We start from the raw sequence: 24,998 nt of genomic DNA, 5'->3' as shown, positions 1-24,998 counted from the left end.
GTCTTTTCCAGTTGTATGCCCAGGAGTGGAATTGCAGCATCATATGGTAGCTCTATTTTTAGTTTTTTAAGGACCATCCAAACTGTCTTCCACAGTAGGGAATTTACATTCCTACCAACCACATCCTTGCCAACATTTGTTATTTGTGTTCTTTTTGATGATGGCCATTCTGACAGGTGTGAGGTGATATATCATTGTGGTTTTGATTTGCACTTCCCTCATGATTAGCAGTGTTGAATATCTTTTCCTGTGGCTGTTGGCCGTCTGCATTTCCTCTTTGGAGAAATGTCTATTCAGGTCTTCTGCACATTTTTTAATCAGGTTTTTTTTTTTTGATGTTGAGTTACATGAACTGTTTATATATTTTGGATATTAACCCCTTATCAGCCATATCATTTGCAAATATTTTCTCCCATTCAGTAGGTTGTCTTTTCATTTTGTTTATGGTTTCCTTTGCTATGCAAAAGCTTTTAAGTTTAATTAGGTCCTATTTGTTTATTTTTGGTTTTATTTCCTTTGCTTTAGGAGACAGATCCAAAAAAAAAAAAATACAGATTTCTTTAAAAAGTGGTGACAATTTCACCCAAAACAATTTACCAAATATCTACCAAAAAAATAATAAATGTGTTAAATTGTGTTTAGCAATTATAAAGTGGTTGATACTATATTATATGATTTTCCTGTGTCGAAATAAGCATGGTATTTTAAAGCGAGGTATTTGAAAGGTATTTACTTACTTTGAGTATTTGGGACTCTTTGAGGCAAAGATATGACCACAAGCATTTGACATGAAAAAGAGAAGCTCAAATGATTCAAACGGTACAGCTGGAGCAGAGCCAAAATGAACAAGAAAAGAAGGAAGGCACCTCTGAGGCTGCTACATGGAGGAAGGAAACACCAGAGGAAAAGATTTGCTTCATGAAGAAATGGCCTCACACTGATGATAATCTGGAAATTAAGCCATCAGCCAGATTAATAGGTAAAATAACCATAATTAACCCATAATTATAAACGTGCTATTTAGAACTCTGCCGTATATAAACCAAGTAGTAGTGAGAGTATCAGGATACATTAGTGATACATTAGGAATGATGGTATACATTTTTTTTTCTTTTATCTTTGCTATTTAATTTGCTTGACTTATTTATAAAAGCTAACCAGATTTATTATACTTTATATCACAAAAATACTGATTTGAAGGTTTTGCATAGCATCAGAGTTTTAAGACATGAGTCCTAACTGCAGATTCATCGTCTAGAAACAATGTGATTTTAAATAATTCTCTGTAACTTTCCAGGTAACGTGTCAGGATATAGAGAAATTTATTCTTTGAGTTCTTGATAGCAGTGCTATTTTTTATCATAGGCGTATATTTTATATCTGTAAATACGTGTGTGCGTGTGTGTTACATAAATGTATAGGACACTAAATTAACTAATTCCATTCTCCCTAGAAGAAGGCAGGGACTAACTGACTACAAGCCAACAATATTGCTCTTTATCCATTAGGTTATGTTCATAGTCATTCAAGCAGTACATTAACATAATATTTTAAACCAAGGTAATTAGCTTTACTTTACAGAAATTCATTGAACTGAAAGTTCACATGTATACTCCTCCGTATACTCAAAAACACATGAACTACTTTATGTGAACTCTTTTTGTATTCCGAGAGGCAGTAGGGCCCGGGGGGCTTAGTTGCAGCCTGGCTAGGATTGACGCCCAGCTCTACCACCTACTGACCTTGAGCAAATTACTTAATTGCTGTGCCTCTGTTTCCTCATCTGCAGATAGATAATAGTGCCTTCCTCACATGCTGTGAGGCTTAAACAAATTAATACGCATAAAATACCAAGCAGTGCTTTTGCCATTTGATAAGCCTTTTGTAATCATGTACAGAAGCCTGGAGGTTCTCTGACGAGCTTGTGGAATAACAAAGCCAGTTTTTATTGTGGAAGTTATCAGACCGCAGCTAACTGGGAGCAGTGATTGATTTCAGCAAGACTTGAACCAAGGAAACCAGGTAAGAGGCTGCTGTGATAATCCAGGCAAGAAATGATGAGGCTTGAACACTGTATGGCAAGCGGTAGTGGGATTAAGAGAAGCAAAAGTTGCTGAAGAGATACTACGTATAGTACATAGATCTAGATCAGCATTTGGCTACAGGAGTTGAAGAAATAAGAACAGGTTCCAGGCTTGGATGGCATTCTCTTAAGGCAGGACATAGAAAAGGATGAGTTCCAAAATCCCAAGCACCTGCATACATCAAAGAGGAAACGCCCAACAAGCAGTCCATCAGAACTCAGAAAAAGCTGGATTGCAGCAGCATCAAACTTAGCAGCACAGGGAATGGTCAAAGTCAAGGAAGTAGATAACAGATTTGCTTTTACCCTCTTTTTCAATCAAAGGTCTATTCTGCCCCGGACTGGAGCACATCATCTAAGGCAGTTCTGAGCACTGAAGGGAAATCATATTGAAGATTTCAACCTTGAAGTTAATTGCGAAGTTTGCTGCAGACGGCGAATGTTTCAAAGGTAGAAACCGTTTTCTAAGTGATCTGGCTAAAAACACATACACGAGTCCCTGGTGCCACGTTTCCCATCACATGTTGCAGAACTGCCAGCAATAGGCCCTATCCTCTGGCTCCTGGGGACTTAATTTCCCTAGAGAACTATCGTGGTTATTCAACTTTAGACCTTGTAGGAAGAATCACAGTTATTTCTCTCTGGGGTCTTACTCAGAGCAAGCTATGTGGAAGGGAATAGTCACTAAGGAGGAACAAGGAGAAATAAACAAGCTTTTAGCCAAATGTATGAACAATTCATGTTTAAAAACACTGGCCAAATTTTTACAAAAGTTGTAAATTAGGGACTCTGTACCGCTACCCTGTTGTGACTCCTGTACGTTGTAATCTACATGAGAATATGTAACCCTCCCGGCTTTTGCTGTTCCCAGCACAAAGGTGCATTTCATTATATGCTAATGCCTGCATGTAGGGGTTGAGTAAAGCCTGCTTCAGGCAGGGAGAACACCAAACTAGAAATTAGAACTAGGGCCTTGGCCCGGTCCCGCCAATGCCTAATGCTATGATCTTGGACGTGTCTTCTCTGTAGAATAGAGATACCTCTTCTTTGCCCTAATGTTCCAGAATTCTGTGATCAAAAGAATGCATTTAATGAAACCGCGCCCTTTGAAAATTATTTTTTAAGAGTCTTATAAACACAGTCTCCCTGTCATTCAGAAATAACATTTTTTTTGCCTCAGAAGGCTTATCAGTCAACATTATGTTGAAGAAGTCAGTGTCTTGTTCCTAATCATAATAGCCAAACATTTACCAAATGCCTGCCACGTGCTTCCTGTGAGATGCTCTATGAGCTTGCTTTGACTAGCACAGCAACCCCAGGAAGATAGATAGTAGGATGTCACTGTCCTTTCACAGAAGGGAAAGTTGAGGCTTATACAGGTTAGGTGACTTGGCAAAGGTCACACGGCTGGTGAACTGTACTTCAGCCTCTAAACCCAGGTGTCTCCAACCCTAATGTGTAAGGTGCTTCAACTGGTTGTTTTCAGCTCTAAAACTGTATTCTGGAAAGAACTCCAGGTGGGGAACACTAAAATCAAACCATTATCATATATCAGTGTCTCACCATCAAAGTTGAGCCAGAAAGCAGCCTAGTGAATCTGTGCTCTTCCACAGTCTTGGTCATGTTCCCTGCAGTTTGCGTTCCTGATCTAAGCTGTGAGACTGTCGACATGTACCATCATGTGAGACATCACATACATATGCAGCTAAGTCATATACATCTAAATATTTAGCAAAACCAGATTTCAAGACACTCTAAAATGTACTGCAAAATGTACAGCATTTATTCACATACAGACAAAAAGGCACAAATTCTACTAAATAGTTCAACAAAAAAATACAGCTGTCCTCAACTAGTTTTATAAATACTTTCAAAAAGGGGGTAGAAATAAATACAGGATTGGGCCATGTAATATAAAATAGTCATCTCTACATATACTTTGTTTAATTCTGATTTTTAACTCTTCATGCACCTTTTTTTTTTCAACTTTAGCTGAATGGACACCAAGCTAGGCACATAGTGAAAAATCCTCTGTACAAGGTTACAAATGTAATGACAAGTTTGTCCATTTCAAAATAATTAAGATTTGTACACAACACATATAACCCTTCATTTAGATTTTGTGTTTATAACCTAACAAATGACATTCCAGGCAACTTTACAAAAGTTTAACTAGCCTACATTTTGACATAATACATTGATCATAATCAAAGATATTTCTTGGTCAGGATGCACAAGGAAAGATAGATAAAGCTTTAAAAAACAAAAAAAAGAAAAAGAAAAAGAAGGAGGAGAAGGAGAAAAGAAGGCAAATGGTTCCGTACTCAGAGTGCAGGTGGGCAGGTTCGGCTGGCTGGTTGCCGCTCATGCGGCCGCATACAGAGTTCCCAGCAGGACATGAAACTCACCCACTCACAGAGCTATCATTACACTGTGCCAGAGAAACTGAGCCCTGTACCATTTGCATTTCAAAAGTGTGGGCTTTTTGTTTTTGGGTGTTTAGTTCTTATGTGGGTTTTTTTTTTTATTTTTATTTTTTGTTTTGTTTTGTTTTTGGTTCAGCATAACTTGGAACGTTTGAAAGCTTTTCAACCTAAATGTGGGGAAAAAACAGGTAAGGCATTATTTTTGCACAAAACTAGCATTCCTAATAGTGCAAATGAATCTGGTACCTCTTATAATGGTGAGAGGTCATACACTTACTAGAATTAATTTAGATTTTCTTTTTATGGCTTGACAAATTATCCCTCTATATATTCTACTCTCACCCAGAGCTGTTGCTGTAGTCAAAAGATAACTGTAAATCGAGTCCACCTTCTCCTGTATCCAGCAAAAGGTTTTTTGCTCATATGCAAAAAAAAAAAAAATTTTTAAATTATGCCGAGTTAATGTACAACTTGGATTCATAAGAAACTTCTAGTATCTGTAGCAACAGTTTATCTGGACAACAGTCTTTGAAAAATGAGCCCCATAGCTCAAAAATAGTCAATCTAAAAACCTGGGTCATTCTTTCCCCTCCCCTGAATTAGCTACTAAAATGTATTCGAAAAGTTAAGACTTGGTTTGAAAATGTCATACATACAATGGGGATGTATCAGATCTACTATTTGATCATCTGATAAAACTTGCATAGCAAGATGGAATTCAATAAGCCTTTTTCCTTGTTGACAATCGTCCGGAAGACTTGAAAGGTAACTACAGAACTCAAAGCATTACTCATTAAGTATCAGAATGTCCCTGCCACATGGAAACAAATGTATAAATGAATCAGGAATCTGAATACTGATATTAACAAACTAAAGGATAATTTAGGGGAAGTTGGGCTTGTTCCAAGTGCCCATAACTCTAAATCTCATTGCTACTTAAACTTTCCTTAAGTTTGATTCACAACTACATTGAATTCCAAAAAAAAATTAACAGGACCTTAACACTATCCACTGTCTTAATACATAATGCACTGCAGCGAGTGCAAAAAACAGAACATTGTACTCAAATTTAATGCTAAATTTATTATTGCTGATAACTTACTAGTTATTGCCGTTTGCAATTAGAAAGTCCAAGTTACGAACTAGAGCTCTGACTCCAGAAAACCTATTACACTTCAATCTCTTTCCTGTATAACCTTGGTCAATCAATGGTAAGAGGTTATCGCAACTTATTGCCTTTCTATTTTTTTTTTTAAATATAACCTATTTTGCTTTTTTTTTGTCTTGTTTTTCTTGTTTTTTGTTTTTTTTTTTTTAAAGGAATCTGTTCATGTTGGAAGGCCGGATTCCCCAACATATGCACTAGTGGTCGGCTCTGGGAAATATGAGTCACCAGAGTCTGGAAGTTCATCACTTGAACTTGAATAGCCATTGTATTGTTGGAAGCCAGATGGCCAGTTTTTGCCAATGGCCAGCGAAATCCCAAGCTGGCCCAAAAGGCAGTGGTTAGGGAAGAGAAAGGTCAAAAGGACTGGTAAAGACAGGACCTCAACTGCCCTTTCTCACAGATGGAACTCTGTAATGGCTTCACCCTCCACCAGCCCTATATCCACAACACATTCAAGGGCTTCCGGCAGCAGGACCTTGCTTACATTTACCCTAAATCTCCAAGCTCCAGCGGCTCTACCCTGTCCCTTCAGATCTTCCAGTAATGACTTTTAAATTTTCTCTTCCCTCATCTGCTATATTTACACATGAATTCCCTAGAGTTACTGAAGCTTCAGAGCTACTGCCCGTATACTATAATGCAACAAAAACAGCCTTGTGGGCCAAAGTATAAATATGATTTCAAGATCCACCACAGTCCTAGAAAATAAGTTTTATGGGCTATTAAATGGTACGTGAGCATTTCTCAAGAACCACGTCTGATTCTGTATATTCAGGTAACCAAGAGTTTGTGCTTTGGGAAGAATACAGAGGGCAGTAAAAACTCATGAGGCTTATTTAAAAGCCTTGCCCTCTTTAGAAACTTAATTCATCCATTCTTATTTTAGTGTTTAATTCAGCCTCTAGTCTTAGCAGTGTCTTACGGTTACAATCTAACTCTTGTGTTTCCTCAACAAGTTGCAAATAACACACTTCTCACAACAATGATTTATAAATGACTCAAAAAAAAAGATTCAATCTGAATTGCAAGTAAATGTGTTTGTGCAGCTCAGGAGTGACGGGTTTCTGCTCGTCCCCCGTGTCTGAACTCTCGCCTACCCCGTGACAAGCCCGTGGTGCTCCCAAGCCATCTCTGCTTCATCAAGAGGCCAAAATGCTTCTCCTGATAATGTCTGTCCTCCTGTTAATGGTGCTGCTGGCATGTATACATTTCTTTTCTGATGCCTCGCTCTCTGAGTCACTCATCTCTACATCAGGGACGTACCCGTCATTCTCGTTGTCAGATTTCAACTTGCTCTTTGCCCTCTCCTTGGCTGGAACTCGGCCTAAGCCCAAATAGGGGTAGTCTGAGTGCTGGTGGCAGGCCCCCTCGTGGGCCTCTCCCTGCTGCTGCCGTTCCCCCTTCTTTGGAATCCGGAATCCTCCCCAGTTCTTCACTGGGCTGGCAGGTGTTGTAGGCACTTTGACTGCAGTCTGGTTATAGTTTACTTTGATTAGGGAGCCGTTGCACTTGGGCACCATCTCTTTCCTCGTGCCGGGTGCTGACTGCCCCACTCCAGGGGCGGTGGCAGCTCTTGTGTTGTCCACGTGCCTCTGGGACACGTCTGTGGACCTGAGAGGCTTGTGACTCTGTCTGAAAGGTCTGTCCTTCAAGTCTCCCTTACCAAGATCACAATGAAAACGATGGTCTCTTCTGCTCCCGTGGTCTGGCATCACCACACCATTCTTCTGTTGTGCTGATATGAGACGTGCTTCTGCAAAGGTCTTTTCAAAACTCAAAAAGCTCTCTGGGACCACCATCCCCTCCCTTCTACTGCCCAGGTCTGGCTGCTTTAGCAGGGTTTTGCCTTCACTCCCAGCACTGTTCTGCAATGGATCTCGCTTATGGGGCTTTTTCATCGAGTGAACCAAGGAAGTACCCATTTGCTTCCTGAAGAACGCAGAATGCCACTTCAAGTCCTCTATCTTGGGGGCATCGGGGCCCACAGAAGGGCTGTTAAACAGAAGCATGTTTTCCAGTGACGAGGAGGAAGAAGAAGGCGGCGCACCTACGAACACAAAAACCACACGTCAAGGAAAGTTACAGCAGAGGCAAATCCAGAACAATAAAATTCCAGACCCTCAGCAGGGCCTTCCCACCCAACAGTAAAGCACACAGCCACCCACTTCGTAAAAGTTCGGTTTTTATAGTAAAGGTATTACCTTCCGTAAAATCTGAATACTCAGTATCCTCTATTTTCTAAAACAGCTTAAGCTCATGTACTTTTTCATGAAACAATGTCTTTTCAAGGAATACATTTTCCGTCAAACAAAATAACTGATCTGATTTTCAAATGGGATTCACTGCGGAATCCGTCTGCGGTGAAGCAAGCACTGCTTCCACCCGGTCTCAGAGCAGCGCCTGCCAAGAGCTGCCACCTGCCACGCCTACAGACGGGGGGTGGGGGTGAGGGTTGGGGGGCTGGGGGTACTGGGGCTTTTAAGGTTCTTTCTCCAAATTATCTACACCCTCACAGGGCTACATGGCTATGATGAGGATAAATACACGTCAATTGTGAAATGAATAAAGGAAGGTGTTTGAAATCATTCTTGACACAGCGTACATCTGTTTACTCTCATATGTAAAACCCATTTGTGGAATTAAACTGAACTGCCATCCAACACAAGGATAAGTTAAATTGGTGTTTTTCAAACATTTCTGAGGCAAATCACAGTAAGAACTAAGTTTCACGATGTAACCCAGTAAAAGCTCACTTTTCCTGCAATCATATTAGCCTCGTGGCCTGATAGGCACTGTGACAGTTTCTGTTTCACTTGTTTTAATGCTAGTGATGACCTGCTAAATTCATCTCACAACCCGGTAATAAACTGTAACCCTCAGTTTGAAAACGACAGGGTGAATTCGTAACATACTAGAGTTCATCCGAAGGACCACGTTCCTGCAAGAGCCTCCAGAGCACCTACAAAGAGCAGTTTTCATGTTTCCTGAGTTATGAACCACCAGGAAAACAAGGTTCCCCCCCAGAGTAGCAGGCAGGAGCCCATGTGAGAGTTTAACTGCTGAGCGGAAACGGACACTGCATGTAAACAGAACAGAGCTAGCAACTCTAAACGTAAAATGATCATGACCGTAGGGAGGGTGTTTTACAGTCTGCTGGTTTAGAAATGGCTGCTTTCTCAATAATCAAACTCAGGGTCAACCGTCACGCCACACGTATTCTTTCTTTTATGCAGTCACCTAATGTGGGAAAATAGGAAGGTAAGAGGGGCTATTTTCCAAGCTCTGATTTCTCTCCTGACTTGGGATCCATGTCTCTGAAGGGCCTCTGGCTCTCATAAGTATTGTCTCCGCTGAGGACACTCATCCAGCAGAAGGGCCCTGCCCATCTTCGGAACCATGGGACAGTTTAAACCGTGGATCCTAGGGACACACGTTAAGTCAGGGCCATCTCTGCCTCCCTCGGAATCATCTCTCTTACAAGGTAGCTCAGTGTGAGGCACGAACTACACAACGGAAAGTCTCAAACTGGAAGGAGAAAAAAGGCGTCCCAAGGGGTTTCCACTTCATTCCCTGGGGCAGTTCACAGGAAGATTACCACTGCTTCCAACCCGTCATACCTAGTGTGGGTCATTCCTCAGAGGGTGGTGAGGACCCCTTTTCCTGTTCTGGAACAGCAGTAGGACTTCTGAACGTAGATCTGCATTACATCTGTTACACAAAACACTTCCTAACCTTGTTAAGAAGCTCAACCACTTACCAAAAAACCTCAGCCATGAAATACAAGGGGAAAAAAAAAAAAAAAAAACTGCCTGCAATAACCATGAAAAACGACTCAAGTGAAATCAGATGAAAACGTTCTTTACAGCTTATTTTCTTAGGTAATCACTCATTACGTAAGGACTTTTAACAAGAGTCACAGAAAGCCCTCCACTGGCAAAGCTCCACAGACACAACCTGCACTAATGATCCTGGGCGGCAGCAGCTCGGCCTCTGCAGCTGGAGGCCGGGTGATCCGCACCAGACAGCCTTGGGGTGGGGGTGGGGGGCTGCTGTTTACACAAGGACACACCACGGGCAAGGGAGAAAACAGGTCCCCTATTTTATCTGCATTCAAGTAGGAATAATGAAGAGACAGAAGTTCACCTTAAAGACTGAGTCAAACTGCCTGTACTTGTGATACCCTAACTCAGAAAAATCTATTTTAAAAGTTTGACAGCTCTGAAGTCTAGCTGACGATAGAACACTTGATATATCTGGGAAATATTTACTCTTGGGAAGGAAATTACCTAGGATGATATTATTAATACGTTAATGCTATCAAAACAATGTAACACACTTCAAGAATATCATTTAAAACTCCCCAAGCTTTTTCTCTCTTTGCTCGGCTGACCAGTTTGCCTCTAGTCACACATATCCAGTTAGTTTTAGGTAAACCCAGAATGTGGATTTCAACATAATAGGTTATAACAACTTCTTTGTTGTATCTGTGTTTCCTAATCTACAGAGACGAAAAGCCGCAGAAGCAGAAGGAGAGTAAGCCGGTGGACTCTGCACAAAAGGCAAGCGGTGCAGACACTGCTGCTCTAACTTCAAAGGGCAGCAGACACGAGGTCCCCTAAGACCCGCCTGCTCGTGGGTCATGGTTCTGCCCGATCCGCACTCGACAGACTCTTCCTCCTCTGAAATCCTTATAACGCCTGCTTTCTGGGGCTTCTGATCACGGAACGCTAGTGCGGAAAAGCACTTCAGAGGGCAGGATTCTGGACCAAACCTCTTACAGACCAACAGAGTCCCGGAGAGGTTAAACAACTTGCCCTCCTACGCACTTGATCTCAAAGTCACTCAAGTGTTCTCCGGAGGTGGGGGAAGTCCATGTCTTAGTTTTCTTTTTCTCTTTGCCAGAGCAATGCAACATAGGCAGCACTAAATAAATATGTTGTGCTGAATCTCGAACGTATTCAAAACTCCAACTACACCAAAATAATCCACTGTGAATGTTACATCAACATGGATGTGTGCCTTAAGTACACAGTCTTAAGATATATTTACCATATGTTACAGGTAGATCCAAAGGCTAGATAATTATAAACCTTTCTAGGTATCCCCAGGATACTTTACATTTATCAAGTGCTTTGCAATATGTAAGTTACTCTTTCGAGTCTCACAGTTGTTCCCAGGAGGTAGCTGGAGATCTCATCCTCACGTTACATGTGAGGAAATGAGGGAGACTTGGAAAACTTAAGACTTGCTTGTGTTGAGCCTTTAAGTAGCCAATATAGGATTTGACCCACACATGAGGCCCAGTTCATAGCCCTCTCCTCTAGACCATGGCGCCTCGAATGCCTAAAGATTTTCTTCAACAACAAAAGCCTTTGCTTCTTTGATTCTTCTACAGTATAAAAGAAAATTAAAGAAACTAGCATTTTTTTCCCTTAACAGAGGGCTTACAAACCCCTGCCCTATTGTTTGACCTACCGGGGCTTAATGCATACCTGAAACTCTTTCTTGCTCCAAAAGCTTAGTGTAAAGATTGAATATCTGTTCCTGGACTTTGCACACAGATCGTTTAATCTTTTCCCTGCGGGTCACCATGTAAGTGAGGTTCCGAACCTAGAACGTAGAGAATAAAGATTCTAAGTAAGCAATACATTATAACAGGACTTTGGTGTTTTTTGTTTTTTTCCTCTTTACCTGAGAAAAATTTGTCCTACTAGGTCCTTGAGTGACTTTTGATATCCAAATGTACTTTAAACATTTTAGCTAATCTCTAAGCCTCCCTTTGGGGTGCTAACAAGTATTCTGTGTATACCCCTCAAGGTGGGTAGCAGCACAAAAGAGGCTGTCAGAGGAGGTCCTGCCCCTGCACCACACCTGGCCACAGGCTCCTCCTGGCGAAGAGACAGACGCCCATCGGTGTCCAAGTCCAAACATGCCAGCTCTTGCCAAAGGACTCTGCTTATCACCCCTTCAGTATCCTCTTTCCCATGAATTCTATCGTCAGAGGCTTCAGAGCAGTTCAGAAGCCACCTCTGCTGCACTTTATCAAGCATCTTCTGAAGATGGAACTAGATAGCATTAGGGTCAAGGGCCATCAGAGGGAGAAGCCCCTCACAAACAATGTCCCCACACAGGGCTCACTAGAAGGCCAAGTAGTCACCAGGAATCCAAGTAAACTTCTTTTGTTGACACTGAACTCTCTGAATTACCTTGGAACTTACAGGCCGCTGTGTTCCTACAGCGTGTGAACACCTAGGGAACATCCTTCTTGCTTTGCCATTGACTTGCTAGCTCAGCCTCTCAAGGCCAGCTTTCTGTATCACCACCTGAAAAACTGAAACTGCCCTCTTCTCGATTCATCGGTCAGTAACCGAGAAGACCCCAGCACTAGGAGCTCCGCTTTGCATCTGATGTGCGACCACTGGGGAACTGCATGCAGATGCTCATTCACCAGTAGTAACCAATCAACTTAAATTTGTTCCCCATTTTCAAAGCCACCTGTGATCAGTCAATACAGAATCAAATTTTAATGACTTAATCAATAAACCCCCTTAAATCTCTCAGTCCTAAAACCTACTGGTAAGACCTGATTAGACGGCATGGGCCTGAAAACACAAACGTCAAATGCAACACAGCAGATAACACAATTAATAAACCTTTCTTCAGGAAGATGTGGACAAGACCACCCCAGTAAGCTCAGTGGCAAGACTGAAAACAGGGACTGCGTATCCCCATCAGCTCCTACACCAAAGGCATGACTACACTCTCCTAACGCTTGGGCTATCCCTTCTCCTGCCACCTTCCCCCAAGGTCACTAACCTTTTGGCAGCGAGAGTGGCAACAAGCGACACACACAGCCCTGCATTTTGGCTTCTGTACAGATACACCACCCCTAAAGAACCCTAACAATTCCAGCTGTTCTTCCCCAGCTGTGTTCAAGGCAGCCTCCTTTCCAAGAGGACACGAGGCATTAAGAGGAACAGGTCAGCTGGCTTTCACATTTGCATTGCTCACGTTGTAAGTGGTATAATTTCCTGGCCTAAAGCAGGACCACCAAGTCAGGCTTCTCTTGATCCTAACCTATTCACTATTTGTTTAGGATCTTCCTAACACTTCTTGATAAAAATAAAAATTATCTTAAAGAACTGAGAATAAAATCACTCTTCCTGTCTCAAAGTAAATCTTATTTCAGTGTCATTCACCCTGGTTAAAGCACATTCTTTCTCTGACAGCCACACACCCTCAGGCCAGGAAGTAGGTGTCCTTTATGAGAATTCTGACCAGTTTGGGGATGGAGGTAGCTAATAGGCGACCCTCTTTGATAAATATTGCTCCACCCAGGGGAGATTAAGAGTAGAAGGTCAAAAAGAGGAAGGGGCCGAACCTAGATCCTTATCACAGGCTCAAAACAACTGGAAAACATACAGAACGGTTTTTACATTAAGACAGGGAATCCAACTTGTGGAAATAGGAAATGGAAACAAACTCTCTGACATCCTAGGAGTGGACAAGGTTACTCTCCTATTCAAGTCAGAGGTACAAAAGAGATACATCATTTTTTACTTAAAATTGTCAATGGAAAGAGCAGAGCCAGAGAACCTGAACTTCGTATTATTACTCAAATTTAATTTTGGTGTCTTCACTTCCCCCAGGAAAGATTTCCACCCTGGCTGTTAAGTGGGAAATTCTCCATTTCCATTCCCCATGATTTCTGATACGAGACATCTAGCTGTGACCCCAAGAAGCAAAGGTCGGGGTTTTCAATTGGAGCAAATCAGCCCCTGAATAAACCAGGCCGGCTGACCACATTAGTATAGTGAGTGCCCTAAACCTTACCTCTCTCATGCACAGAACACCCTGAAGGGCAACTTCCGTAAGCAGCCCCTGTATGTAGAGCTGAACTGAGGCTCTGTCCTCAACACACACCCTGCGTGGCCCTTCCTGTACACTGCTAGACTGCTAGACCTAACCTCCCGCCCACCCCCGACCCCCCGCTTCATCTTCTCCCAATTGCCAGCGAGGTGGTAGGCAAAACCACCAGCCCTCGGCTGCCACCCTCATACCACGTTAAACCCAAGAGTCAGGCTTTCCCCAAAAGCAGTGGTTCCCAAACAAACACGTAGGGGCCCTAAAACACAGAATGCTGGCCTCCAACCCCACCGTTTCTGGAGTCAGAGGTGGGATCCAAAAACCTGCAGGTCACGTTGCTGCTGGTTGAGGACCACGTGCTGAGAACCACTGCCCTCAGGAACTCGATAACGACCTCAAGTTTTCCTGAATCCCAAACACTGCTTGCAACACTAAAGCTTAACATGCCTCTTGTTCGGGGACAACTGTAGCCTCTGTCAGACTGTCAAGAGGTGACCATTCCACCAAATGTTGAGTAAAATGGTCCCCCGGGACCTGACCCCTTTCGATGCCCCAGGCAGGAGTGCAGAGGTAGCATGTTTTTTTTTTTTTATCTGAGCAAGTACTCATTTGCTGAACTCATGTTTATTGCATCCTTTAGAAGACAATGTTTGGGGGAAAGGAATCCCACCAGAGTGAAGTGGCAGCCCTGGGAACTTGGCATGGCACCCGCCATATATCGGCAATCGTGTCTTCAGGTTCCCAAACCCACCTGAGTCCATTCCTGTCATCTAACTTTCTGATCCAGAACTGGAACCCGGGTGTGCAAAATGCCCCACAGTGTATATCTGCAGGAAAGAGCCACTACCGTTATCACTCAGAGAGTTGGCTGCCTCTCTAATGAAGGGTACTCACTTGTCAGTTCTGAAGTGACCACACGCCTTGATCACAGTCCCACATATTAACCTGCTACGAAATGCTGTTGTGTGAACTGGGCTGGACTTTAAGTTACTTGAAAAACAGACTTATGATTTATTCTTACTGTCACCCCTGCCCTGATGAGTCTTTGGCCTAATACACTTCTTGTTTATAATCACAAATAACTGTGCACCCTGGGGCACGGCGGCCAAGATTTCCACTTTTTAAAGCCTCCACCATCGCAGGCCTCGTGGAACATTCTGGAAAACACATTTTTCATTTTAATAAGCCCGTTTCAGACTGACGCTAAATGCCCTCAAATCTCTTAGACTCTTTAATAAAGTAAATATAAGTAATACCACACACACAAAAATCCTGATTTATTCCCTGTTTCTCATACATCATTGGCATCATTCTACTTAAAACGCAACAGTGATGACTCCAAAAAAAAAAAAAAATGTTTAGAATTTAATCGTAAGTGCGTGTTAATCTGAGTAACTTAAGTACAGAAAAGAGTTAGTACACCACAAGCATTTTCTACACTTTTATTTTGTGGTGATTGCGAGACAAACACAGTCCGAACATGAGACTTTCCGTCCTCCCTCCTGAGGACTATCTGACTCCAAAGCTCATGCGCCCCAAGTACAGCAGTTGTCAGGTTGGGATAAGGCTTCTCACCAGGATTCGAGCTTCTCCCTTCTGAATCCCTTTCTCATCTCTAACAAAAAGGCCACACGTACATGTGGTTGAGAGGCGAGGTCTTCTTTACACTCACCACCGGGGTGGGGGTGGGGGGGCACAGGAGCACAAGAGCCTCACACACCCTCTTCCCGCCTGGCCTCCGCCTGAACCCGCCTGAATCCGGAATCTTAACCTGGTGCCTGGAAGGGGCGTCACAAGCAGCCGCACTGTCAGGTGCTCAAAGGGTCTCTTCTAAGGAACACTTACAAACACTCTCACTGCTACGCCTTCTCTACCAGGGCAGTGCAGGTCTCTGTGAGAGCTCGGTCTTGCGGTTCCATACTTCTCCCCTGTCCCTATTCTTTGCCTACACTCCCGCTGCAAATCACCTCTGAGTCAGATTCTCTCCCAGGCAGGTGAACCACAGGCCCCATTAATAAGTCAGGCGCTTGGGGGAGACGCGTTAACCGTTTCAGGCCACTTAGGTGCCTTTCAGCATGGGCTGCGTTGGGCCCGAAGCCTCAGTTCCATCTGTGCACTAATGAATTGAATCACTGTCGGCGGTCGGGGCAGTCGGGGGCGCTGACGCGAGAAAGCGCTCTAAGACACATCACCGACTAGCAAGCTTCAGTCAGAGACTACCTGCAGGGAGGCGGCGGCCCTGGGGGAAAGCCAGCCCGCTCCTAGAGTTATGCCTGTAGCCGGAAGGGAGGTCCAGACTGGGACTCCAGAGGTACTGGAGAATGGGCGAGACGCCAACCAGCCAACGGCTGCAGGAAGGTGCCACCAGCCGAGGCTCCAGGCAGCCACGGGCCACCACGTGGGCCAATCCAGTGGTGAGGGCGTTCGAAGCGCGCCGCGCGGGACGGGGGGCTCCCCGGGTCAGATCGGAGGCCCCTGTGCACCAGGAGCCCTGCCCCACGCCCACTCTAGACACAGCACACAGACACACACGGACACAGACACACATGCACATACAACATGTACACAGCCTGAGTGATGACTTAGCACCTCACTGCCGGAGTACCTGGGGAACAGATATGCATGTGCATGGCAGCTCATGCCCACACATCAGCACCCACAGCCTGCTCTGCTCGGCGACTGTACTGGGAAGGCCCCCGCCGTCAGGCAAGAGGCGGAGCTGGGTCAGAGAGGCAGTGCTTCCCTCTCCTCAATGAGCCCGTGACCAGCACCTAGAAAGTGTTTCCCCAGGTTCAACGAGAGACTGCCCTACCTCGGCCCGCCCCACCCCCTCACTGTTAATTAAATCCACTCTGGTTTTCTAACTCAGTTTGTAAACAGTTCTGAGCCCACCCCTTGGGCATCCTCCTGGGGGGCTCAGTTCCCTCTAGCTCTAGAATGAAGGGGGGCGGGGAGGGGAAGACACACCCCATTTGATCTTCCAGAAGAACAGTAAGAACTAACAAGGAAGTGTTTAAATCAGAGAGGCTCCCCGGGCTCTGTGGCCGTCTTGTGTGTGTGCACAGTGAGTTTACCAGCCCATAAATAGATTCAACCAACACAACCTCATGCTGAAGTATGTACAAGGGTCTGAGAGGAAATGCACTGGCTACCACTCCTTGCTCTGGGCAAGCGGTCGCCTCTTTGCAATCTTCTTCTCTACGTCACCACAAGGTGTCAGTGTCGACCATTACCCTCTCCAGGTCCTGCCGCAGGTGCGTGAACAGCTGCAGCCTCCTGAACAAGACATCCTGCTCCCGCTTCGCGAGATTGTCCTCTTCGTCCTTCTTTGGGGTGATCAGGGGCTTGTTGAAGTTGACCTTCCTCTTCAACTTCCAGTACTGGTACAGGAAATCCACGACCTCCTCGGGCAGCCGCAGGGCCCTGGCAACATCCAGCAGGTTGACGAAGGTGTAGAACTCATCCTCCAGCTGCTGCAGCTTTTGCTTCCGGACACTCACCCGGTGGGCCTCCTCCTGATTCTGCTCAAGGCTGCCAAAGGGCTCCAGCGGATCCCGGGGGGGGCACTCAGGGGCCCCGTTCTCCCGAGCGGCCCCCTCACCGAGGCTCTCGTCGGGCTTGCGATGTGAGCTGTGCTTCGGGCAGTAGGACTTGAACTTGACTTCGTCGTTCTCGGCCAAGATGGTCTTCATCTCCAGGCCCCGGTCGAAAGCACAGGTCACGTGGAAGGCTGTGCGGCAGTTCTTCACAGAGCACTGGCAAGAACACGCAGACAGCAAGAGGAGAGAGATTAGGGAGTGACAGTGACTGAAGCCCCGGGTGCCAGGCACCCCCTCCCTACACACGCACAGGAAGAGCTGCACTTGGAGCTCGTGCCGGGACAGAGGAACTTCACGTGGATTCACCCTGGCAGATCCAGTCGTGTTTTAAACAAGCTACAGCTTGGGATTTAAGGGAACTCTCTTTTCATAAACCGAACCATAACTCTCCTAGAAAAGCAACTGCATCCAATAACCACCTCTTAAAGCAGACACGATCACACAGATGGCACGTGTAGACAAAGGGGGCCCTGGCGCTCCGACTATACTCCAAAGAACGTGTGCCCAACATGCAGAGTATGTCCTGAGGCATTCATTTGTCTCTTCTCATAGATCTGGGCTTTTTTAATGTTTATATAAAAAGCCTGAGTGGCGAGAATCTCCTCAGGAAGAATGACCACCAACCAGAGTTTTGAAAGGCACGTGGATCCTCCTTCCTAAGCCACAGCCAGGACGAGTCCCAACACCAGTGGGAAAATAAATGGCTCACTCCTCCTCCAGCAGCAAGGGTTGCTCAAGACTGAGGAGGGTGAATTAAAAACTCCCAAAGACTGGAAAGGAAGAGGAGACCAGGACAATCCAGGACAGGAAGGACGGGACTGGTCTCCGCACCCGAGGAAGCTTTCGCCAGGCGCAGAGGCTTCCAGGCCAGTGGGGGACAAGCTCTGAGATCTGTGTGCGCTTCGCCTGGCAGCGCAACCGTGAGGGACCTGCTGCTTGTGGGTGGAAGGGAGGTCAACGTAGAGGCCAGGCGTCACCCAGCTCTGCCCCGGCCTTACCAAACACCTCCCCCCTCCCTCTCACCGCCCCACCAGGGGAACCCCGTAGTGCCTCCGATCCAGACGGCAGGCCAGAGACCTAGCAGGAGAAAAGTGACTTCTCCCCATCTGATATTGCTGGGCGAATTCCTGGAAGGAGGCTCCCTGTGGTGACTGAAGCCAGTCCCTTAAAAAGCAACACTGTACTGTGTGAGGCCAAGGGATCCGGGCACGCCAGGGCTGCAGACAGGAGCAGAACTGAGTGGCCCCAGGCCAGCTGAGAAGCTTAATTAATTAAACTCATTCAGCAGAGCCCTGCACAGCACCACCACAGATCGCAGCGGCGTGGGCGGGGCTTCTTCCCCAATCATTGCAGCCTTTAAGAGGTGACTCACTGCCAGTCGTGATTTCTTCCATTATTAAAAAGTCGCTTTCACCCAGAAGTACAGAAAATCTAGCTCCCTTCACAGAAAATCAATTCCCCCACTGAAAACACTTAAAGCGCATGAACTAACATAAATCTGTAATTTTATCTATAATAATAACCTCAATTCCAAGGAATGTGTGAAATCAGCTTTAGTGGCAGAACACACACACACACACACACAACCTGGTCACTATCAGTACACACACACACACACCTGGTCACTATCAGTACACACACACACCTGGTCACTCAGTACACACACACACACACACCTGGTCACTCAGTACACACACACACACACCTGGTCACTATCAGTACACACACACACCTGGTCACTCATTACACACACACACCTGGTCACTATCAGTACACACACACCTGGTCACTATCAGTACACATACACACACACACACACACCTGGTCACTCAGTACACACACACACACACCTGGACACTATCAGTACACACACACACACCTGGTCACTCAGTACACACACACACACCTGGACACTATCAGTACACACACACACACACCTGGTCACTCAGTACACACACACACACCCCTGGTCACTATCAGTATACACACACACACACACACACACATACACACACACACACACATACACACACCTGGTCACTATCAGTACAAGACAAAGTGTTCCTCCCTCCTAGCAGGCAGCCAAGTGGGAAGTAAAGTGGGAACAGATGACGGAGACACTACCAGTGTTTGGCTTAAACGACACTTCAACTCAGCGCCCCGACCTGAAAAGAGGAACTCGCCACGGCAGAACATTTATACGGGGCTTTGTAAAGACGCCAAATGGCCTTCCTCTGGGTTTTCCTATTCAGGTTGACTCAGCAAACAGATGTTACAGAAACGTAAGCCAGAGCCTTTCCAGCTGCAGACATTTCAGACAGGAATTCTTTAATAAAATCAGTCTATTCTGTGAAGATATGAAAAATCATCAAAAACTTCCTTGGCCTCTCCTCCTTCAAATTCATGTTCTGGGAAAAAGAGGTCAACGGCAACAAAAAAGTCATTTTATCGTCTCTCTTCAAAAGAGACACAGAGATCCCAATCGACCGCCTCCTGGAAACATCAGTGAAGGACCTACTCAGTAAAGGGCGTAATTTCTAACCTCAGAAGAACACCGGGTAACTTGGAAGAAAACGATGTCCATTTTCCTTGGTTTGCCCCAGCCTGTTCCCTGCAAGTGTTCGCACGGGCCGTCTGCACACACACACACACACACACACACACACACACACACACACACCCCCCCCTCTGTGTCTTCTTTTATTTTGTGGCTTTTAAAACATTTCTCCTTCACTCCCTCCTAACACAACGCTCAGGCCAGAGGCTTTTGTCATGTTTTAATTTTAAGCAGATTCCATTCACATACAAAAATCTGCACTATTTTCAAGGTCCACAGCCAAATCCCACCAGCTGTCTCATGCCTCACCCTCTGAATATTCTGTTACGTTTTGGATTCTTGAACACCAGTGGAAGTGATAAGGAAGAAAAAGCACAACAGCTTGGCGTGTAAAATGAAAACTTGTAAAAAGAAACACCAGTCAGTGGATACCTTACACAGAGGAATATTTACCAGCCAAAATACAAGTTGAGTTTGCCAAATGAGGTCATTTCTTTAAAAGCCCCGACCGGCAGTTTGACCGAGCTTGTGGAGTGAGTGAGTGAGAGTGAGAGAGTGAGAGAGAGAGAGAGAGAGAGTGTGTGTGTGTCTGTGTGTGTGTGTCTGTGTGTGTCTATGTGTGTCTCTGTCTCTGTGTGTGTGTGTGTGTGTGTGCCAAGCCGTTGCATGTCCTGCATCAAGAGGGCAGCCGCCCCAAACCGGCACCTCTGCCCACGGACTGTGACGTGGGGACCAAGGAGGGGCCGGCGTCCCTGAGCTGGCGGCCCCCACAGAGGCAAAGGGCCAACGGCAGCCGCAGACAGCATCTGGAGACCGCGGTGGGACAGCACCTCAGGCCTCCGAGGTCACGCCTGTCTAGACGCCAAAAACGTGAGGCCCGGAGAGGAACTTCTCAGGCAGCGCTTTAGACAACACCAAGAAACAGCACGCCATCAATAGTCTCTCCGTGATCCTGTTATCTGCCTCATGGCTGTCTACACCTGCCTGTACGTGGACACAGAAAACGCAGGCCGGCTTCTTACCTACGAGCTCCCCTCCCCCACACTGTACCATAAAAAAAATCAGATATTCAGACTGGGCAGAACCCCTGGTGCAGCACCTCATGGGTGTCCCTCCACCCACCCGGTCGGTGCTCCAAGGAGTCCCCGTTTTGCCAAATGCAAAAGGGTTGGCGTGCCAAGCTGATTTCCAACAGTGCGCACTGCACCGAGACACCCCACGCGCACACCTCTGAAACCAGCGGCGTCGGGGGCAGCCACAGAGGCAGGGCTGCCGCTCGGCAGGCGGGAGGGTGACTAAGCCTCCAGTGCCGAGACTCCAGTTCTTCCCCAGAACTGTCGGCCTGTGGAAAGAGCTGCAACGCCAGGCTTTGGGCAGGGAGGGAGAAACCAGATACAAACTGGAACTGCCCTGCAGCTCAGGCGGACTTCTGAGTTGCCCTGTGATGGTTACAGCTGGGGTTCCGGTCACACTGGACACTCTCCACCAACAGAAGGTGTGTATACTGGGCTGGAGACGTCCCTCAGCAACCTCAGAAGGGCTGTGAGAACCTCGTCCTGCTTCCTGGATTCTAGCCCCATCTCCAAGCCCTGTGACGGTCAGCTCACAGAGCCCTCCCGCGTCCCGCTCCCTGGAACACAAGGAAGGGTGATAATGCCATCCTGACTAGGCTGGTTACCTGTATGGAGGCCCCAAACTTCTCATTGCAGAGGCTGCACACCAGCGCCCACCGACTGCTGGGGATGTGAGACACCTTCGTGATGGGCTCCATCTTCTCGGGGCTGCCAATGCTCACCTGGAGGCCCAAGAAATAACAAGACAGGGTGGCAGGGGTCGTCAAGACAGGGGCCGGACACAGACAGCAGCAACTCAGAGATCCATTCCTCCCCCACGGTCCTCCTACCAGAGGGTGCCAAGGGGCACTCACCCTCCGAGCGCAGGTAGAACCCCACTTTAAAGCATCAGGACAGCACAGGGGCCAGCTAGGGGCCAGCTCTGGGCCAACTCTACGCCCTCCTCGGCGGGGGGTCATCTGACACAAACGTCCTGTTTGTAAAAACACTCAGACACCCCAATGCTCACTGCTCACCCGAGTGACAGCAAAGACAAGGTAACCCATCTACCACACCTCTGGTCCGCTAAGAAGCGGTCAGGACTGGAAATCCGTCTCAAACATATTGCAATCAGTTGTGAACGATGGAGCAGAAGTAAACATTGACCACTTTTAATCTCTCTCTCACTAAAGAAAGCCATTCTCTTCAGTCAGAAACTATCACTACATACAAAGCGGAAAACTACCAAGATAAGTAAGGTCCCCTCCCTCTCCTCTCAGCCTGGATCACTGAACTGCATCCCTGTTAATACCAAACCGTGCGATTCCCATGCTACCAAGACCCGAGTCGTGAAGCCTCAATCCAAATCACTCCCAGATACTTTTCCTCGGGAGGAAAATGCACCAAAATCATATGCCAAAAAAATGCTGAAATCTGAATCACAAATGATAGTCTCAGAGTGAGCCAAGCAAATTAAATCAGTCAAGGTCTGGGACTTGAAATAAATTAGACCAGACCTGAAATTAAAAAGGTTGAGGCCAAGTAAGAATTTTAATAAAAAATCACAAAAATGTGACCTAGGGCAGTGGTTCTTTAACCGTGACGGTGCTGTATGCATGGCTCACCGGGCCCAGGAGTCTACGGCCCATCCCAGGGAAAGGACAGAGCCATACCCGGGCCGCAGCGCGGACAAAAGAACGCCGCGGGTCCGCTTCTGGGAGCGTGACAGCAGCGGAGGGTCAGCTGCAGAGGCATCAGAAGGGAAGTCTGAACACCTCCACCCAGAATCCAACTCACGGCTGCCTCCAATTAACGTTTCCACCAATTTACACACCACTGACCACACGACAGCATGCTCGAGATTCAATTTAAGGTGGAAAAATGGGTAGCAGTTCAAAGGTGTCTTTTTACTCCTCGGCTACAAAGTGGCCCAGTGATGAAGGGCTCCCTGTGAGGACGAACAGCCACGGGCTCCCAAGGTGAACCACCAACACGGGCACCCACCTCGGGGATCCACAGCGCACAGCTGACGTGGACCCACTTGGTCCCACTGCGGGTAGGCTTCATCGCTCCACCTTTCTTGGGACACAACAAACACTTGGGCTGAACCCCCAGGGCACACGTCCGGCACAGCCAACTGCCCTCTGGGACCTTGAGAATTCCGTAACAGGCCTGTAAAGCCACAGCACATCCCCAAGGAAAAGAGAGAAACAGAAAAAAAAAAAAAAAGAGTTATTTTTACCCTGTGTGTCTACGAATTTTAAAACGCCTAGAAAGATTTTAACAGAAGCACCCCCAACATAGAGGCACTCCTTTCAGGAAGAGTGCCGGGCAGCCTCACAGCAGCAGTCGGGAGGTGGGTACGAGGTACAACGTACTTACCGACCAGAGGGTGGTCCTGAAAACTACTTGAGGACAGAAAGGTTTGTAAAAGATCTGCCGTGTTGCTACAGATACCCATCTATATCAAGTTTCTAAATACTTGGGCAGTAAATCCTCAAAACTCTCTCCAGGGCTAGATGGCGGAAGGCACCCCTCTCTGATTTACTGATGTAGGTGGGCTATAAAGGGGGGGAAAAAACACAAAGCAGTTGAGAGCCTCCCAGAGCTACTACACGAGACACCAGTGAAAAGGAGAGGGAACTGAGGACCAGCCTCGCTCCCTGGGCTAAGCAAGCCCTACTGACCAGGCGCCGACACCCCGCCCGCCTCCCACACACAAGTGAGCACAACAGGCGCAGAAAAATGAGACATTCTAGACAAAGAGAATTTGGTCTCTTTGGCGGATATTTAAAACAAAGCCTGCTTTGCATAAGATGGTAAATTACACAAGACAGCAAAAACTGCAGGAATCAAGGCAACTTAAAGTCACTGAGACGGTTCAAAGAAAGAAAAGGCAAACGTTAAAGAAGTGAAGAAACAACACCATGATGGTACCAGGAGCACATGCAGAGCCTTTTAAAAACACCAAACTGTTCAGAACTTTATCCTTAAATGAACTACAAGTCAGGAAGTGGAGAGACAGTAACATAGTTCCAATTCTCCAGACAGGAAAAACACAGCCACTATGCAATCTGAATATCCAGGACGCAAAAAGGAAACCACAGGATGATAGTTCAGGGAAGTTAAGTGACACTAAGATTGGAGCTTAGGAGTACTGTGTCGGTGCCATGAATGAGCCACTGTCAACACAGACTTGCTGAAGGAAAAAAAAAAAAAATTTTTTTTTTTTAATAGCGCAAACTGACATGATTAAGGTTTCAAATATCAGAAAGGTCTGTATCAGGCACTCTAGACAAAGTCTCATTTGAAGAGGTAATTTTTTTTTTTTTTTTTTTTTTTTTTACTGGAAAAGCAAGTCTAAATAAAATAGAAGATTAAATAGAGGACGCCTGAAAGACAAGTCATGAAGAGCATCTCAAAAGCAAAAGGAACCACAGGAAATGCTAATAGGCAACGTGGTGTGGCTGAAAGAACAGCAGACCAGGCTCGGGGCGGGGGTGTGGGGGTGGGTGTCGTCCAGAGCTCCCCGAGTTCCAGCTCCAGCTCTGCCACTAACCCGCAGTGGGACGCTGAACAGCCCACCCTGACTTCAGTTAACTCATTTATAAGCAGAGGGTTTGAGCAGTTTTCAAGCAGAACCCTTTTTTTCAAACAAGATTTGTCTTGTGGGGGGTGGGGGGGGGAAGTAAAATGGCAGGAAAAGAACTGAAACATCATCCAAGTCAATGGCACCAACAACGTAAAAGCAACAATGGCAGCCACAACGCTCGTCTTGAAACAAAAAAATCTCTCTAAGAATTCTCCATTATCCCGAGGAAAGCACCTAGATAAGTTGAAAACCCAGAGCTACAGATGGGCTATAACATGACTTCATAAGCAAGAGACCTGTGGTCTCCCCATCAGGATGAGACGGGACAAGGCCACTGCTGGTAAAGTCCTCAGGCAGAGGGAAACCCAGGAAGCAGACACATTCTAAAGAAAACAATAGTCAGGAACTTCACAAAGCAAACTGGATTCTTCTTGCCAAGAGGTCACCCAAGCCACTGTCCCTTTAAGTTGGTTTTAAATCTCAGCATCAACAGGTGAATTCAAAGAAAGTACCTCTGGAGAGCCTATTACCTAAAGAGTGTATGTGAACACGTGTCCCCACAGAAATACAAATTACTTCATTACTGCATGAAAAAAATAAACGAGAGAGGTAAGGGTCCAGACTAAGATTCTCCCAAGCTTTTTAAATCACCCAG

The 24,998-nt window shown here is 46.1% G+C and overlaps 1 protein-coding gene and 1 long non-coding RNA gene across 11 annotated transcripts in view; one reads left to right on the top strand and one right to left on the bottom strand.

The window, feature by feature from the left end:
• The first annotated feature begins 577 nt into the window (after positions 1-577).
• Positions 578-10,290, top strand: LOC113619104 (uncharacterized). Of its 2 annotated transcripts, none has more exons than XR_003432282.1 (4): positions 578-979; positions 1,899-2,022; positions 2,408-2,533; positions 10,182-10,290. It is a non-coding gene; the product is annotated as an uncharacterized LOC113619104 (long non-coding RNA). The 2 variants fall into 2 exon arrangements; XR_003432281.1 differs by lacking the exon at positions 10,182-10,290 and adding an exon at positions 5,830-5,935.
• The window catches only part of JADE1 (jade family PHD finger 1), a 58,944-nt gene continuing 37,789 nt past the window's right edge, over positions 3,844-24,998 (bottom strand). For all 9 annotated transcript variants that reach the window (XM_027103705.1, XM_027103700.1, XM_027103704.1 and 6 more), the window contains exons 7-11: positions 22,756-22,923; positions 21,378-21,494; positions 16,777-17,298; positions 11,170-11,287; positions 3,844-7,724 (exon numbers count right to left, since the gene is read on the bottom strand). In XM_027103705.1, the coding sequence (XP_026959506.1) occupies positions 6,817-7,724; positions 11,170-11,287; positions 16,777-17,298; positions 21,378-21,494; positions 22,756-22,923 (1,833 nt within the window). In that variant the 3' untranslated portion in view covers positions 3,844-6,816. The remainder of the gene's footprint in view (positions 7,725-11,169; positions 11,288-16,776; positions 17,299-21,377; positions 21,495-22,755; positions 22,924-24,998) is intronic.

This window comes from Aethalodelphis obliquidens, unplaced genomic scaffold, assembly GCF_003676395.1.
Source record: "Aethalodelphis obliquidens isolate GAN/ISIS:26980383/991018 unplaced genomic scaffold, ASM367639v1 scaffold6, whole genome shotgun sequence".
Lineage (NCBI taxonomy): Eukaryota > Metazoa > Chordata > Mammalia > Artiodactyla > Delphinidae > Aethalodelphis > Aethalodelphis obliquidens.
The sequence above is the reverse complement of the archived record's forward strand: the minus strand, read 5'-3'. Positions and strand labels throughout refer to the sequence as shown.